The sequence below is a fragment of the Dermacentor andersoni genome, chromosome 4 (genome assembly GCF_023375885.2).
Source record: "Dermacentor andersoni chromosome 4, qqDerAnde1_hic_scaffold, whole genome shotgun sequence".
In the NCBI taxonomy this organism is placed as follows: domain Eukaryota; kingdom Metazoa; phylum Arthropoda; class Arachnida; order Ixodida; family Ixodidae; genus Dermacentor; species Dermacentor andersoni.
In genome coordinates, this window is record NC_092817.1 from 236607 (window position 1) to 255490 (window position 18884).

General features: G+C 46.8%; 1 protein-coding gene across 5 annotated transcripts in view; it reads right to left on the minus strand.

Annotated features, from left to right (window-relative positions):
- Positions 1-13152: 13152 nt before the first annotated feature.
- Positions 13153-18884, minus strand: part of tweek (transmembrane protein KIAA1109 homolog tweek) — a 647796-nt gene continuing 642064 nt past the window's right edge. For 3 of the 5 annotated variants that reach the window (XM_050182732.3, XM_050182733.3, XM_072287712.1), the window contains exon 61: positions 15719-18868. In XM_050182732.3, coding sequence (XP_050038689.2) covers positions 18555-18868 — 314 coding nt within the window. In that variant the 3' untranslated portion in view covers positions 15719-18554. Of the gene's footprint in view, positions 13563-15718; positions 18869-18884 lie in introns of those variants that run through there. The other 2 variants (XR_008613545.1, XR_008613544.1) reach the window with 2 other exon arrangements.

Genomic DNA, 18884 nt, shown 5'->3' on the forward strand with positions numbered 1-18884 from the left:
GCGTGGATTGGCGCGCGCGCGCGGGACGTCCGGCGCGTTCGCCCGTACGCCGCTCAAGACTCGGAGGCTTTCTTTTCCGCGCCTAAGTAACCCCGCCGCAGCGCAACACTAGCGCCATCTCTCGCACTGCGCTTCAACCACTCCGACCGCCGCGGGCGCCAGGCCACGCGGCGGGCGAAGCCGCCCTGCAGGAGACGAGCTATGCGGGAAAACTAGATCTCAGGGGAGGCGTGAGAGTCACGCATCCCCACACAGCTTACTGGTATCCTGTCTAACAGAGTTACTACCGCCTTCTATTGCGCACTCCTTAATGATGTCCATAAGATTGTTGTTCATTGCTTCAACACTAAGGGCCTCTTCCTGAGTTAAAGCCGAATGCCTGTTCTGTAGCTTGATCCGGAATTCCTCTATTTTCCCTCTTACCGCTAACTCATCAGGATGTCTGCCAAGTTGACATTTCCAAATTCTCTGAGTTTTTCAGGTTTTCCCTGAGTGCCTTTGCCAAATTCCCTGAGCGACACAGAACTTTGTTTTATGTCAAGAGACGGGCTGACACCATGTCATCCGATGGTGTCACTCTCTAGTAAGCATGCTAAAAAATTTAAAAAGAATGACTTAATCCAGCTCGAATAGTAAGGGGTAGTGTTTATTTTATTCAAAAAGAAAACAGAAGGGAGGAGTTAGTAAAATGCACAGCAAAAAAAAAGATATATTGTAAAAAATGAGTAAAACCCATAGTGAGACATTCTCAAATACGAATATAAAGGATATGCATACAGAAGCAAACATTTTCGAAGATGAGCTATTTCTATCAATTTTATCCCAAGGTGCTGGAGACTCCTATAGAAGTCAAGGCGGGAGAATGCCTCTGAATTTTATAGTGACCCATCGTAAATACATAGTAACTAATATTCATTAATTGTACAGTCAGTCGTGCTACGTTTCTTCAATAAATATATTGAATCACCCACTCAAATTACTTACACAGGTTAATTATTGGGCCCAAGCGTTACAACAAGGGAGAAATAATCTTTTGCGATTACTACCCAAACCCCCAACTTCGCTTTCACGAAGGCATTACCCTCTTTGAAGAAACGTCAAAGAGGGCAATGCCTTCGTGAAAGCGGTCGTTTGAAGCAATAAATTTCACTGAGAAGTGAAAGAAGTGGAATGGGTTTACCTTAAGAAAGCAGAATGTGCAATTTACTCAAAGCCTAATGTTCACTGTCTATTTCTTGTAACCACTACACAGCAACAACAAAAATAATTGCGTTCGCAAATGTTATGTCGTGACTGAAGGGGACATTACGAGATTCGTAGTTTGTTTCTCCGGTTTTCTCGGTGAGCTAAACAAGGCATCTTGTTTATTTCTAGGGGAAATTGGGGGCATGGTATGGATAAGGTCTAGGCAATGCTTCAAATGGATGGGTTAAATGTGCATTTTCAAGTAGAATAGGCATGCAAGTGGTCCATAGCTTTATTAGTCTGTTTTACGAGCCGTACTTAGACGGCTGCGCTTGCATAATTACAATAACTGAGATAAAATTGTGCGAACATAAGGGGAACGATATGCCAAGTTTATGTGGGATGGTAAATACGTGTTGATGAAATACAGCATGAAAAAATTGTGAACAAGTGTTCGAAATTATCACGCTACTGCTATTGTCCCAAGAGAGTTTACGATACTTCATACTTTGAAGGAATAGACAGCAATTCAAGTGGAATGTGTCACATAGTTTTAATATTTCTGGGTTATTGTGAAGGGTTACGAAAATTTATTGAATCCTCATTTTTTTGTTCTTACTTTGTCATGCGTGACATATTAATTTCGGCTGGTGTCCTCACTGAACTAAAGAAGGCAGCTTCGTTAGGTTTGGTGACTGACAGGACAAATTAATGGGTGGTCTGGAGGTGAAGTTCAAAATAGATGGCTTTCGTAATAAATTACGTATGCAAGCACTCCAGCGTGTTTGAGCATGTCTAACGAGAGCGGAAGAATTGAGCCCGCTGTTCTGGCAGCACTATAAAAGCCGCCAAGACCAAATTTAGCGAAAATTGGTGGTGCCCAATGGAAACTTCCTGTGCGAAGTGGTTGGATCAAATACAGCTTTTGTAAAATTTTCTTATTCAAACATTAGAGCGTGTGATATGGCCACTATCAACTATGCTTCCCAGTGTCTCGACATAGCTGTAGTTTACAACAGGTTCATATATTGTGGAAAGTGGAGGGTAGCCATTGTAACTGCAATGTGTGACAAAATTGTTACTTTCCTGGTCCGGTTAAAAGCGTAAATAATAATGAGCCATCGTTTCTCTTTCCTTATTTTCATGCGTCATAACACCTACCGTGCTTGTTTCAGCGATGTCCTCCATGAACTAAACAATACATTTTGTTTATATTTGGCGAAAATAAAGGCAAACTTCAAAGATGTAGGCAAACTTCAAAGATATGATAATTATGATATTTTTAGTATATTACGCATGTAAGCTATCCATAGCTTTATGAATGTGTTTTGCGAACAAAGAATTTATCCAATTGCCCTGGAATAACTGTGAACTCAACAGATATCAAATCTAGTGGAAATTGAGTGGTGGGAAGGGTTGGGGGGGGGGCATTATAAAGCACTAAAGCATTGCATACCCTCCTCAGCAGTTGTAGTGGTGGTTTTTAACAGCTTCGCTGGACGTCCACTGTTGCAGGGCCGGGATGGTGAGTCCATTTTTTTGGCTGTGTGTGAATATTACAAGTAATTTATGTTGATTGTACGTCATTGCGTATAACCTCGACAGTACTATTACCTAAACTAGCAATACATTTATGTTGTAGACTTAAACAGCAAGTACAATTCTTTGTTGAATTATTTAAATTTTTTGTAGCAAATGTGCCTTTTTATGTGCGCTGTACTGCTGCTACTGGGTGCGGTACGAGACCGCTGTGGGTGCACTCATTGCCTTTTGCCCCTGAATCATCTTGAGATGTTATATAGTTGCAAGATATAAATGCAAATTCAGCTCATTTTTCGGGCCCTCATGGTTCACCATGTGTGATTGATAAATAGGTCCCTGTCGGTTAAATATAACAGAAGCATTTCCAGGCTATTTCACTTATTGTAATAGTAATTGGCAATATATATATATATATATATATATTGTAGCGAAGAGAGACGCTAGTGGGTTCAGCGCTACTGGCTCTAAACGCTAGTGGGTCGAGCGCTCCTGCTCAGCAACGGCTCTCGTGCTTGAATTGGTGGAGGTGCGGGGTACCCTCAGACGATCATCCTGGAACTCCAGTCCCGTACCCTACCATCTACCATGCCCCAAGACGCCTCCCAGCAAACGCCTCCTCCTGCACCCACTGCGTGTCCCGGGGTGCCTCGTCATCGCGACCCTCCTATCTACACTGGAGCGGACGACACTGACGTGGACGAATGGCTCACGGCGTACGACAGGGTAGGCGACCATAACAAGTGGGACGAAGCGGCCAAACTGAGCCATGTTCAGTTCTACCTCGCTGGAGTGGCCAGCCTGTGGTATAACAACCATCAAGCAGAGTTCTAGACATGGTCGGAATTTAAGACTTCCCTCGCCGCTGTATTTGGTCGCCCTGCTCTTCGCAAGCTGCGTGCCGAGCAACGTTTGCGAGAACGAGCTCAACAGCTAGGCGAAACATTCACCAGTTATGTCGAGGATATCCTGGACCTATGCAGGAAAGTCGATTCGACCATGGCGGAGTCTGATCGAATCCGAAACATACTGAAGGCCATAGAAGACGACGCCTTTAACATGTTGCTGGCCAAAAGTCCACGCTCTGTGGCTGAAATTGTCACACTGTGCCAGAGCTATGAAGAACTCCGCAAGCAGCGGTCACTGACCCGTCGATCTCTACTGCGTGACGAACACCTTGCTGGTTTGGCTGCCATGTCCAACCAGGCAACGTTGCTCGCAGAAATGAAGGCGTTCGTCCGCGAGGAAGTTGCTCGGCAACTCTCGTTGATGGATTTTGCACAGCCGCAGTCGGTACATGCGCCTACGCCAAGTTTTGCGCCTCCGCTTCGCTGCGTCATAGCGCAAGAACTGCACGAGGTTTTGCCTGAGCACCACCAGCGTGTTCCTGCGGCTGCGCCTCACAGCTACGTCGAAGTCATGGCCAGACCCCAACAGATCCCGACGGCTGTGCCACTCAGCTACGCGGAAGTCGTCACCCAGCCTCAACAACTCCCTCAACGGGGACCTCTCACGTACGCCGAAGTGCTCGCTATGCCCCGACAACAGCCTGCTATGCAATCACTTCACCAGCCGCCACGTCCAACGCGTCCTTCCACATGGATGGGACCTGCCGCAACGACTCGGTGGCGTACAGCGGACAATCGACCGATATGTTTTGCGTGCGGCTATGCAGGCCACGTCGCATGCCACTGTAGTCGCGTGCAGTCGCCTAGCGCTACACCATATGGGCCAAGTTCTATGGCGGGTTCTCCGCGCCCTTATTACGACGACGAACCTCAGGCTGCGTCACCACTATTCCGCCGGTCCGCCAACATCCGCCGCTCAGCTTCTCCACGCCGACGCTCCCCATCACCGATGCGGCCTCGTCCCGAAGCTCGGGATGAGGAAAACTAATCGTCGCAGTCCATGAGGCAAGGGCTGCGACCCCATCGAAACGCGGAATTAAGTCCTCAACGTAGCCCGACCAATGTGATAGACGTGTTAGTTGACGGTGTGCGCACATATGCCCTCGTGGATACCGGAGCCGCTGTATCAGTTATGGACGCAAAGCTTTGTCGCTTCCTTCGAAAGGTTACGACGCCCATTGCTGGATTCGCCCTCCGCACAGCAGGCGCACAGCGTATTCACCCGATTGCGGCGTGCACACCGCTTGTGTTCTCATCGAGGACGTTGTATACGCCGTCGAATTTATTGTGATTTCCTCGTGCTCCCACGAAGTTATCCTGGGGTGGGACTTTCTCGCCCACCACGATGCCGTCATTCATTGCGCACGGGTCGAACTAGAACTGCCGCCGACCTCAGATATGACGCTTGCCGATAATGCTTCTTTTGCAAACAAACTACTCGTTAGGCACGACACCAACGTTCCTCCCAACTCGTCAGTGATTGTATCAATGCATTGCAGCAGCCTCTCTGACGCCATCGCACTACTTTCTCCGTCGGGCCGCTTTTACGCTCGAAAACGTCTGCTGCTGCCTTTTGCGACTGTGAACGTAAAACAGGGCTCCACAGCTATTTTTGTCTGTAACCCCTTCTCATACCCTGTGATGCTGCTTCAAGGCGAATGTCTTGGCCACGTGGAAGTGATCGACGCCGTACAAATTACGGATGCTCCCGAAGACACGTCCTGCGCCAGTTACAACACGCTCGGTTCACTCTCTACGTCCGACCCTTTGCCCACAGGTGTGTTCGATTCATCTATTGCCGATGGCCTCACCCTACCTCAGCGTTCGCAGCTTTTGCGCATCTTAGAAGAATTTCGTTCTTCTTTTGATGTCGGGCAACCTTCCTTGGGCCGGGTGTCTGCTGTTACGCACCATCTTGACACTGGCTCCCAACCGCCATTGCGGCAACGACCATATCGCGTCTCTGCCACAGAACGTCGTGTGATTAATGAGCAAGTGGACGATATGCTTCGCCGCGAAGTGATCCGGCCCTCGAACAGTCCATGGGCATCCCGTCGTCCTTGTTACGAAAAAAGACGGCTCGGTACGGTTCTGTGTAGACTATCGGCGCCTGAACAAGATCACTTGCAAAGATGTATACCCGCTGCTGCGAATCGATGACGCCATCGATAGCCTACAAGGAGCAGAATTCTTTTCATCTCTAGATTTACGCTCCGGCTATTGGCAAGTACCCATGCTGACGTCGACAGGCCGAAGACAGCCTTTGTCACACCCGACGGCTTATACGAATTTAAGGTCATGCCGTTTGGACTTTGTAATGCGCCAGCAACCTTTGAACGCATGATGGACACAGTTCTCCGCGGTCTGAAGTGGCACACGTGCTTATGTTATCTCGACGACGTTGTTGTTTTTGCCTCTGACTTCACCACGCACCTTCAACGCCTACGGCGTGTTTTGACGTGCTTAGCGAACGCTGGCCTTCAACTGAACCTAAAGAAGTGCCGACTTGCAGCGCGGCAGCTCACGATACTAGGTTATGTCGTCTCGAAGGATGGAATCCTCCCCGATCCAGCCAAACTTCGTGCCGTAGCTGAATTTCCTAAATCGACGTCCGTCAAAGAACTGCGCAGTTTTGTAGGTTTGTGTTCCGACTTCAGGCGCTTCATTCGCAATTTCGCCGCCGTCATATCACCCCTGACGAAGCTCCTTGGCAGCAATGGACCTCTCCATTCGTGGTCGTCCGAGTGCGACGAGGCGTTCACTAAGCTCCGTCGTTTGCTGACGTCTCCTCCTATTTTGCGCCACTACGATCCAACGGCACCTATTGAGGTACACACAGATGCCAGCGGTGTTGGCCTCGGCGCTTTCCTAGCGCAGCGCAAAGAAGGGTTTCCTGAATATGTTGTGGCATACGCAAGCCGTATGCTTACTAAAGCCGAGACCAATTACACCGTCACGGAAAAAGAATGCCTGGCGATCATCTGGGCGCTTACCAAGTTCCGGCCCTATTTGTATGGTCGCCAATTTGATGTCGTCACGGACCACCATGCACTATGCTGGCTGTCATCATTAAAGGATCCCTCCGGCCGTCTCGCCCGCTGGGCGCTTCGCTTACAGGATTACGATATCCGCGTACTGTACCGCAACGGACGCCAGCATGCTGATGCTGACGCCCTCTCACGTTCTCCCTTGCCAGACGACAATGCCTGCTGCGCAATATCCCAGCTTGACATTTCTTCCGTCGACATTGGGACCATCTCTTCTGAGCAGCGCAAGGACCCCTGGATTGCCTTCATCATAGACTGCCTTGCTAATCCGTCATCGCAGCCAACCACTCGTGCATTGCGCCGTCAAGCTCGCCATTTCGCCATTCGCGACGACCTGCTTCACCGACGCAATTACACCTCTGACGGCCGCCAGTGGTTATTAGTTGTACCTCGAAGCCTGCGTTCTGAAATCTGCGCATCGTTCCACTGATCCACAGTGTGCTCACTCGGGACTTTTCAAAACCTACCAGCGCCTCCGACGACGCTACTACAGGCGAGGAACGTACAACTACATTCAAAAGTTCATTCGTTCATGCCCCGACTGCCAGCGCCGAAAATCTTCACCCCGCCTCTCGCCAGCTGGTCTGCAGCCTCTGCCCTGCCCTAACCGGCCGTTCGGGCGCGTTGGCATCGATTTGTATGGGCCACTTCCCCTGACGTCGGCTGGTAACCGCTGGGCCATTGTGGCAGTAGATCACCTTACACGATACGCTGAAACCGCCGCTCTCCCAGCAGCTACAGCGCGCGATGTTGCATCATTCCTGCTTCGCCGATTCATCCTGCGGCATGGTCCACCTCAAGAATTGCTCAGCGATCGCGGACGCGTCTTCCTGTCGGAAGTAGTTGAAGCGATTCTCAGAGTGCCACGTTGTTCATCGTACGACTACGGCGTACCACCCTCAAACGAATGGCCTCACAGAACGCTTCAACCGTACGCTCGGCGACATGCTTTCTATGTACGTTGCCTCCGACCACACGAACTGGGACGCCATTCTGCCATTCGTCACCTACGCGTATAATACCGCTACGCAGAGCACCACTGGATTTTCACCCTATTTCTTGCTGTATGGTCGACACCCTTCGCACACCATCGACACCATTCTTCCGTACCGGCCGGATGCATCCGAGTGCGTCCCAATTTCTGCCACGGTCAGACATGCAGAAGGGTGCCGCAATCTCGCACGGGCCTTATACTTCCGATGATCAAGAGCGCCAGAGGAGCACTCGCGGTGACGCCACTGCCACGGTCACCTTCGATCCGGGAGCGCTCGTGTGGCTCTCAGTCCCTTTAACTGCCCCTGGCCTCTCATCAAAACTGATCCCTAAGTATGAAGGCCCTTATCGTGTTCTCGAACGCGCATCTCCTGTGAACTATGTCATCGAACCAGTTGAGCCATCTGCAGACATGCGCCGCCGTGGACGAGACATTGTCCATGTCGACCGTTTAAAGCGTTACTACGACCCGCTCATCGTGACGAGCTGTTAGGTCGCCGGACGGCTCCCTTCTCGCTCCCGGGGGGTGATTGTAGCGAAGAGAGACGCTAGTGGGTTCAGCGCTACTGGCTCTAAACGCTAGTGGGTTTAGCGCTCCTGCTCAGCAACGGCTCTCGTGCTTGGAAGCTGTGACTGCCCTGCCAGTCGACATTGCGCTGCTCCGAGCTCTGCCAAATAAGCACCTTTAGAATATATATATATATATATATATATATATATTCTAAAGGTGCTTATTTGGCAGATATATATATATTCTAAAGGTGCTTATTTGGCAGAGCTCGGAGCAGCGCAATGTCGACTGGCAGGGCAGTCACAGCTTCCAAGCACGAGAGCCGTTGCTGAGCAGGAGCGCTAAACCCACTATATATATATATATATATATATATATATATATATATATATATATATATATATATATATATATATATATATATATATATATAGAGAGAGAGAGAGAGAGAGAGAGAGAGATCAGACCGTCTGCGGTTTGCCCCCCCTCCCCACACACACACACTCTATAGAGTGTGTGTGTGTGCGCCACTGCAATGTCTTTTACTGCCGCAGCACGTCAGAAAATGCTCTGAAGGCCTGCCTTATTATTATGCATATCGGTGCTCATCCTGTGACAGGAGGCAGCGGGTGCACGCGTGTTTAATTAAGGGATACATACTAGGTCCCGTGACAATTGCCCCTTCCCACGCTTGTTGACCTTCACCGCAATAATTTGCGCACGCTTCACCGCGTAATATTGCTGTTGTGAGGCGAAGCTGACTTTCGGCAGCCCGCATTATGCAACGCGTCGTGCTTTCCGAGCTTCGAAGCCAATCGCGAGGACCACAAAGGCGGAGTCGGTGCCATTGCTGACAGCGGCGAATTTTTCAATGAAACACACGGCACAGAACGGCAAGAAGCTTAATAGCGAACGCAGAAGCAGCTAGGCCTAGCGTTGCTGCGGTGGTGGCTACGGCCGCCAGCGAATCTGCGTGCGTGTGCGCCGGATCGAGGAGCGACGAGGTAATCAAAACGGCGGCGGCAGTGGTTTTATTAATGCCGTTTCGGACCTGCCATGACGGCAAAAAGTCCGGAAAATCGGATGGCGAAGGGTTCGTGCATCCAAAATTTCAGACGTTATTATACATAGGCTCTATGAGGTACGTGGTGGTGCCGCGAAGCCGCCCGAATTATCGGGCCGTCCGGAAAGTCTGTAGTTGACTAAACACTGGTAAATTCTCCTACTCGAGCCATCTTTACCGCGACTTTCTTTCCCTTTCAATAAAATTACAGCTAATTTTCCCTGATAGAAGCGCAAGTTCCCTGAGTTTTTCCAGACTATTGAAAATCCCCGAGAATTCCCGGTTTTCCCGGTTGGTAGACATCCTGCTCATTGATCGGCTTCTTATGTACCAATTTCTTCCGTTCCCTCATCAAGTCTAGGCTAATTCGAGTTCTTACCATCCTATGGTCACTGCAGCGCACCTTGCCGAGCACGTCTACATCTTGTATGATGCCAGGGTTAGCGCAGAGTATAAAGTCTATTTCATTTCTAGTCTCGCCATTCGGGCTCCTCCACGTCCACTTTCAGCTAAATCCGCTTGCGGAAGAAGGTTTAATTCATTATCCGCATATTATTCTGTTCTGCAAATTTCTACTAATATTATAACTCTCCCCTGCTATTCCTAGAGCTTATGCCATATTCCCCCGCCGACTTGTCTCCAGCCTGCTTCTTGCCTACCCTGGCATTGAAGTCGCCCATCAGTATGGTGTATTTTGTTTTGACTTTACCCATCGCCGATTCTACGTCTTCATGGAAGCTTTCGACTTCCTGGTCATCATGACTGGATGTAGGGGCATAGACCTGTGCGACCTTTCATTTGTACCTCTTTTTAAGTTTCACAACAAGACCTGCCACCCTCTCGTTAATGCTATAGAATTCCTGTATGTTACCATGCTATATCCTTATTAATCAGGAATCCGATTCCTAGTTCTCGTCTCCGCTAAGCCCCGGTAGCACAGGACGGTGCCCGCTTTTTAGCACTGTATACGCTTCTTTTGTCCCCCTAACTTCCTATTATATCCCATTTGCTGCCCTCTAATTCCTCCGATAGCACTGCTAGACTTGCCTCAATAGATAACGACATTCTAGCGTTAAATGTTGCCAGGTTCAGATTCCAATGGTGGCCTGTTCGGACCCAGGTATTCTTAGCACCCTCTGCTGCGTCACCACTGATCAACAGTGGTGACGCCACTGATCACCATTCTACTGCTGATCAACAGGTGCCAAACCTCCCCTATGAGCTTCCTTCTACTGACGAGCGCCAGGAAACAACACTCCAGGAGCCGACTCACTTCTTTCGTGTTAGTTTGGCTTCAAATAATCATGTTCCCACCCACAAAGTGTGCCTCGAGAGGACGAATGAGACGGCTTCTCGTTGCAGCAACTGAAAAGTACAGACACCCCCGCAGCAAGAGGTACGTTGCGAGATTCTCCGAAGCGACCCTGCTAAGTGGCCGGACGTTATTACTGACAGCTTTCGGAGTGTATGCCTTGAGAAAGGGCCATTGTATTTTCAAAATCGGGCAGAAAATTTTCCATCTCCCGAAAGGCAATACAAAACTCAGAAATGCTATATGTAACCTCATCTTTTCGTGCGAAAGGCTGTAAATGGGGAGGCGTACGAGCGACACTGGTTAATGTACTCCGAGTCCAAAGGTTCCGTTTACTGTTTCATGTGCAAACTATTTTCGATTTCAAGCAACCCCAGTGCTTTCACCATGCACAGCTTTTCTGATTGGAAAAGAGCTGAAAAAAAGGTTTGCGCACATGAAAATAGCGTCAAGCACCGGAACTACGTGGCAGCATGGCTCGCCCGCTCTAACTCGAGCAGCACAATTGACAAGGAGCTGGTTAAGCATCTTGTCATTGAGACCGCTTACTGGAGAGAGGTGTTGAAGTGCGTAGCTGGGCGCAACGTAGCGTTTAGAGGCAGTGAGGAGATTTTTGGTTCACTGAGAAATGTCAATTATATGGGAGTGCTTGAGGCCATTGCCAAGTTTGATCCCTTTCTAGAGGAGCACATCAAACGCTACGGGAACAAAAGAAAAAGTCACCCATCATATCTGTCAAAAACCATTTGTGATGAATTTATCGAGCATATGGCAAAGGCTGTCAAGGAACGTCTCGTTGACGAAGTGAAACGCGCAAAATACTTCTCTTTAATTGTTGATTCGACTCCAAACTTTACTCACGTTGATCAGCTGTCAGTTGTTTTACAATACTATTTAAATTAATGGGAAAGTGTACGAACGCTTTCTTGGATTTGTTCCAATTTAATCGCATACCGGCTTGTATCTTTTCGATACCGTGATGTCCCTCTTGACGACCAATGGCATCTCAGTTGATGATTGTAGGGGCCAGGCTTATGATAATGCGAGTAATATGTCCGAAAAATACAAAGGACTGCAAGCTCAAATCGAACACCTGAACGAATTGGCAGTCTATGCCCCGTGTGCTGGTCATTCACTGAACTTAGTTGGCGCGTGTAGCGTTGACAGTTGCCTTGAGGCCGTCAAAATTTTCACTGTAATTCGGAAACTGTATGTGTTCTTTGCTGCCTCACCTAAGCGATGAAGGTATCTTTTGGACAGCATGGGTGGAACTGGCCAGCAGCTTGTTTTGAAAAGTCTCTCTGAGACCAGGTGGTCAATACACGCTGAATCATGTAAGGCCATTCTGAGAAATTTCAATGCAGTCTTGTGTTGCCTTGAAGCTATATCAAAGAACGAGGAAGAAAACGGTGACACTAGGAACGAAGCGCACTCTCTCTTCAAGAAAATGGAAAAACTAGAGACTGCATTCATGGCGATTTTCTGGAGTGAAATATTGGAGCGCTTTGAAAAAACGAGCGTAGCACTTCAGAAACCAGGCCTAGACATTTCAACTGTTGTAGACCTGCTGAGCTCTCTAAAAGGCTTTGTTAATTCTTTGCGACCTCTCTATGATACCTTCGAAGAGAGAGCACACACGCTAAGTACCAATCAATGTTATCAGGATGAGAACAAACGCATCGTTTTGAGTAAGCACCCGGACAGAAAAAGCGATAGTGCGCTACAAGGTAGAAAAAAAATTTATCGTAGAGACCTACAATGTTGTACTTGACAGTCGAAGCAGAGGCTCTGCTTTGCGAGTGCGAGAGGTTGCCTACACTGAACTCTGCAAGAGATTCGGATTCTTAAAGTTAGGAGCGAGGCCTCTCTGGCACAGCAGGCTGAGAAGTTGGTGAAAACCTACAAAAATGATTTGGAGCCAGCATTTTCCGTTGAAATCGTTCAGTTTGCGAACTTTCTGCATAACTCTGTGTGCCAGGACATGAGTCCCCTGGGAATAATGAAGTTGCTGCATGAAAGAAAGCTTATTGAAGTGTTTCCGAACCTTTCTATTGCTTTGCGAATGTACTTGCACATACCCGTGGCAAACTGTGAGACTGAACGATCGTTTTCCAAGTTGTCACTGATAAAAAATCGACTTCGTTCGAGCCTCCTTGACGACAAGGTGAACTCGCTTGCTATCATGTCCATTGAAAGTGACCTCCTCCGCGAAAGATGCCATTTTAAAAGAGGACTGTTTGCGCTATACATGAATTGTTCCAATAAGTTCGTTGTGTCGCCTCCCAGCCTCCACGTTGCCAATGAAACGCTGAGCAGTGTAATTCAAGATATGCAAATCTTCGTTGTTTGTCTTGCGATATTTAGTGTGCTTATAAAGAACTGTATTTTTGTTGTTTTTGATAGTGCCACATTTATTTGGTGTTGTCCTTGCTTGTCTTACCTTTGACGAAAATATTTTCAAATAATGTTTTGTAATTACAGTTGGTAATGTTCATCTGTATTCTAGTGCACCTTTATGGTGTTTGTATTGCCTTAAGTATTGTATATATATATTGCATGTTTACAGAGTAACGTGTATAATGATTACTGCAGTCTGATGCTTGAATTTTAATAAAAAATGTTTTGGATACAACCATGCGTCTCCTCATGGGATTAAACTTAGTGATGCAAAAAAATCCTAGCTTCAGAAGGATCGACATCTGAGCTGTGTTGTCTTTTCTACGTTCTTGTTCGTCTTGAGTGCACTAAACTTTTCCTTAAAGCCTAGCTGTAACAAGCATGCGACGCCACCTCGGGCATAATCTTCGTTGGCCCGCCAGGCTCGGTGGCCTGCCAGGCTCAGTTAGGCAACATTGGTCACCGCACCAATAAACACTGGCGAGCACAGCTGCTCGGCGGTCAGTCATTGTTCAGCACCACCACACTGCGGAGCGTCCATCTAACGGAGGGTGCCTCGAGCCCTCCCTTGTTCATGAACCCAGGAGGATCGTGACACTAGCTTTTGCTGAAAACAGAATGCAGATTAATCACAAAGTGAACATATGTGTAGGTGTTTACAACAGCACGCGTTTCAAGCAGTTTTGTTGTTTTCCATATAATAATAATCCCGTTGATCGCACTTCATTCTTTTTAATTTGGTGGATTAAAAGAAAACATGGCATATTTCCAGTAGCGTAGCAGGCGACAGGGAGGGGGGGGGGGGGGTCAGTATAAGGAAAGGGGGCCTGCATGCGCATTAGCCCAGGGCCCCCATTTTTCTTAATCCGGCCCTGAGCATGACACAGCTGTGAAGTGGCAATGAGACATACAGAATGAACTCAAAGATTAACGAGTTCTTTGCGGACTATTGCCTGTACAAATGGTGCTGCAGGCAAGTTTGGCTCACTGGGACGGTAGGTCACTGGGACGCCTTGTAGGTAGAAGATCAAGTTAGCTAACATAATCGTCGGATCCCATTTGTTTTGGGCATTTATTTATTTATTTGTTTATTTATTCCTCAAATGCCCCTGGAGAGGGGTTTTACATGAGGGGTGGGCTGCTTCAAGGAAAATGCGTTCGATGGCAGTCCTGAACGCACTCGCACTGGAGTGGTCCGCCGCTTCTTCAGGCAGATCATTCCAGTCTCTCGCTGTACGTGGAAAAAAACGAATGAAGATGGGATGACGTGCGCGCATGCGAGGGGTACAGACTTTGAATGATTGGTCCGGGATGAATGGCGGTGAGCTGGCGATATGACGCTGTTACCAATCGGGGCACCATAAAACTTGTGATATAGAATGAGCCTGGACACTTGACGTCTCGCTTTGAGTCTAGGAAGATTCGCATTAGATTTTAGTGCTGTGACACTTGTATATGAAGAATAGTCAGGGAAGATAAATCGGGCTGCGCAGTTTTGGGGATTCAAGCATGTTAGAAAAATCAGTATGATGAGGGTCCCAAATTGAGCATGCGTATTCAAGTTTGGGCCTTACCGTGCACAGATTTGCAGGCAAGAGTTTTTACCGGAGGAGGGGCAAATTTCAGATGTCGCCGGAGAAAGCCTAAGGTGCGGTTAGCCTTGTTAGTTATTTTAGCGATGTGAGAGGACCATGAAAGATCTTGCGTTAAGATAAGCCCCAAGTATGTATAACAGGTCACAGATGATATTATTGAATTACCTAAGAGATACGAGGGTGCTACATAAGAATGCCGACGATTGAAATAGATTAATGAGGTTTTATTTACATTTAATGACATTAACCATGTCTTACACCATTTTTCAACTGTTTGTAAGTCACGCTGCAGGACAGGGATATCTGAGCTAATGGGTCGGTAAATAACAAAGTCGTCCGCAAATAGGCGTATGTTAGAAGATATGTCATTAGGAAGGTCATTAATGTAGATTAAAAAGAGGAGGGGGCCAAGAACAGAACCTTGAGGAACCCCAGAAAGCACAGGAGACAGAGGGGATGAAAAGTTATTTGCAAAAACAAACTGTTGCCGGCCGGTCAGAAAGCTGCGCAACCAATTATAAATTAGGGGATTGAGATTCAGGACTGAAAGTTTCAAGAAAAGACGGTTGTGGGGTACCTTATCAAAAGCTTTCTCGAAGTCTAAAAACAATGAGTACATTAAGGTCTAATTGGGAACTGATGTCATTTATAAAGAGTGCAAGTTGAGTATCGCAAGATAAATTCTTAAGAAATCTGTGCTGACTATGATGAAAAAAGTTGTTAGAAATTAGAAATCTCATGATGGTGGGAAAAGATGACATGCTCCATCAGTTTGGAACAAATGCTGGTAATGGAAATTGGCTGGTAGACAAGACATGACGTTGAAGAAGCTTTTTTGGGGACTGGAATGATTTTACCTGTCTTCCAGTTCTGCGGCACCACTCCAGACGAGAGTGACTGTTGAAAAATGTGTGATAAGATGACACTAGTGACATCTTTTGTATTCTTAAGCACTTTCGCGTTAATTTCATCAATGCCAGCCGATGAAGTTAGCTTCAAAGATTCTATTAGTCTGCAAATGCCATGAGGTTCAAACGTGATGGCTGGCACGAGAGGATATTGAGGGTTAGGGAAATAAGGAAGACTGCCTTCAGATTCTTTTGTAAAAAATGAACAGAATGTTGAATTAAGTGTTGTTGCAAGTTCAGTATCAGGAATAGGGACGCCATTTTGGTCAAGTATTTTTATTGGTTTTTTTGGGCATGGATTGACAACCTTCCAGAATTGACGAGGGTTATTACGTAGCATATCAGGAAGTGAGGTTGAAAAGAATGATTGCTTAGTTTTGTTAGCTTGTGACTGAAACATTTTGTCAATGCAGCGATACTTTTCCCATGCGTGTGACATGTTAGAATGCTTGGCGATACGATAAAGCCTTTTCTTTTTATTGTTCAGGCGTTTTAATGTGTTATTAAACCAAGGGGATGAGGGCCGTTCAGTTACAGTGATGGCAGGAATATGGGCTTTCGCTAGTTCTTGCATTTTGGATTTCAACATTAACCAGTTATCTTCAACGGAATGACAAGTGAACATTTCAAGAAAGGAGTAACTGAACTGAGTTAACTTTTCATTGAACGCGACATAATCCCCTCTGTCGTAGAGCGTTATGATCTTTCTTATTTTTGGGGGATATGCTATATGAAATTGATAAGTAGCGTGAATTACAGCATGATCACTAAGCCCGGGCAAAAATGTTATCTCAGAAAAGTTGTCAGGATGCGTGGCAAACAAGAGGTCGAGCAAGCTGGACGATTGATTTATATGCCTTGTTGGATTGAAGATGAGGTGAGATAAGCCAAACGTAAGACACGTGTCAAGAAATTCACTTTCTGCATTGCGCTTCGATAATGTTTGCGCTACGTCAGACCATACTATTGTTGGAAAGTTGAAATCGCCGAACAGAATGATTGGCGCGTTAGGAAAAGAATGTGCCAGAGTGCAAAGTGCCTCATGGAAGCATGCAACAAAGCTTGGATCGGCATCAGGAGGACGGTAGCAAGGTCCGAATATTAAGGGTGGGTGAGAATTTTTAGTGCACACAAACAGTATTTCCAACGGAGAGGAGATATCAATTTTGAAACAATGAAGGTTGCGGTTAGTGGCTATTAACACTCCTCCTCCTCGCCTCACATCACGATCGCAACGGAATATGTCGAAATCGGTTAAGGCAATCTGAATTTCGGTGTTGTCAATGGTTGTGTTTAACCAAGTTTCAGTTAGAATAAGAACGTTGCTATCTGTGGTGGAAATAAGGTTAGAAACCGAGTCGAGCTTTGGCAGAAAGCTTCTAATGTTGGTATATAAAATCGAAAGAAGGCATTTTCTTTGTTGTTCACCACGATCATTTCTTAGCTATGATGGTCGGTGGATTACTTTGTCCGTAGAATTATCATATACATAGGTGGAGCTGTCCATTATTAACCTGTTGTGACGAAGCTTATAATGTTTGCCTTGAGGTTTTGCAAATGCAACAAGTTTTTCGCGTGCGAGCCGCGTCTTTGGTGAATAGTCTGGTGATACACTGAAATCAGTATCTTTCAATTTACCCAAGTTAGCCAGAATGCGCTCTTTAATTTTGAAGTGCGCGAACTTGGCAATTATAGGTCTTATTTTGTTTACATCAAAAGAGCCAATCCTGTGAGCGCGTTCAATATCAACTGGCTGCAAATCAATGTTGAGCTTCGTTTTGCAGAGTTCAATCACCAAACCCTCGGCTTTGTTCCAAGTTTCATCCGGGTTGTCGGTTATGCCATAAAATAGAAGGTTTGATCTGCGGGCATTATCTTCGTAGGCATCCATTTTTGACGAAAATTGGGAAAGCTTATCTGCGTTTTCGTTTGCGACAGCTTCAACGTCATCTAACTTTTCTTTCAGTGCGGGAACGGATGAACAATCCTGCTCAATTTTTAGGAGGTGGTTCCGAATTTCTTCAAACGCTTTGTCATTTTGTGACAACTTTGTGTGGATATGTTTTATTTCATTAAGTAACGATGACTGTCCTGACTTCAGTTCTTCAAGTGCAGTCATTATTTCGCCAACTGCTTCATTACCAATTGTTTGACTGGATGCGGAACGAAGAGTAGGTGCTGGGTTTAGTTCGACATCGCCCGACAGAACTAACAGCGATAGAACAACCTCGGCACAGTCATATGCAATGGATAAACAAAAATGTGGGCTCGGCAACGCTAAGCGCGCAAGGTAGCGAGTACGGGGGGCGTATAAAGAAAAGCAATTCGTTACCTGCACGGCAAAAAGGCGATGAGTTAGAGCGAAGCCCATCGCAGTTGCGTTTCCGAGCCCACTGAAGAGCAGTTCGAGCGCACCGCACCTTTTATCATCTTCGCTTGATGCTGTTGGCGATCTGTTGGCTTGTGATCCAAGGGGCCCGTCCGGTGCGTAGACTGGATGCTCTGAAGAAGACACTACAGGACTGCTGTACAAGGGCACGGGCAATTGTTCTGTGAGGCAACCTGTGACGCATGCCTTATGCTGTTCGACATATGGGAGCACTAGTAGTAGAACAAAACTTGTATCCTTATGATGAAATATGAAAAAGCATTCCATGCTTGCTTCCATACATGCAACATACCAAGAATTTTTCACTGCTGTAGAGCAGGATGCCACAAGGTACTTTATACAATACTAAGATTGCCTTTATGGTGCACAAATCTTAGGTGTGGTGTCTAAGTGAGCAAGGCAAACTTAACTGCTCACTGCTTGATTATAACAAACACTGACACATTTGTCATTTTGCCATCTATTTCAGTTCATTCATTATACTGTAAATAATATCAACAAATCAGTGTGCATACCGAGCACAATGCAAACCAAACAATCACTGAAAGTCTAACAATATACAACAAATTCTAGATAAATTTGCTTCTTGCATGTTTCATTTATGCAAAAAGCCAAGTTTAACTTAAAGTTGCTGCACAACCATGACTCAATAAATCACAATCATTGCTCATTAGCCTAAGCTGCAGCAATATCCACTGGACAGTATATCAGTGCTGTCGCACAGCCTTAAGCATGCGCTCTAGCATGAGCGACAGGAACAGGTCCAGGGGGTCCATGCATCCTCGCTGCAGCCACTTTGGTATAGTAACACGAGCATGTGAAAATCCCAGCTTGTGCAAAATGTAGTCCACGCCATAAGGTTCAATGCCCTTGCCCGCCCATGATAGAAGGCGCACAGTGGGCTCAAGGTGCCAGGTGTAGCACTGGTAGTCGCGGAAGTCTCGATGCAGGGACTCCAACGACTCTGCTACACTTCGCTTTCGCCGCTCACTTTCTGGTGACTGGCTTTTGGCTGCCCCACCTAGAAAGGGACACTC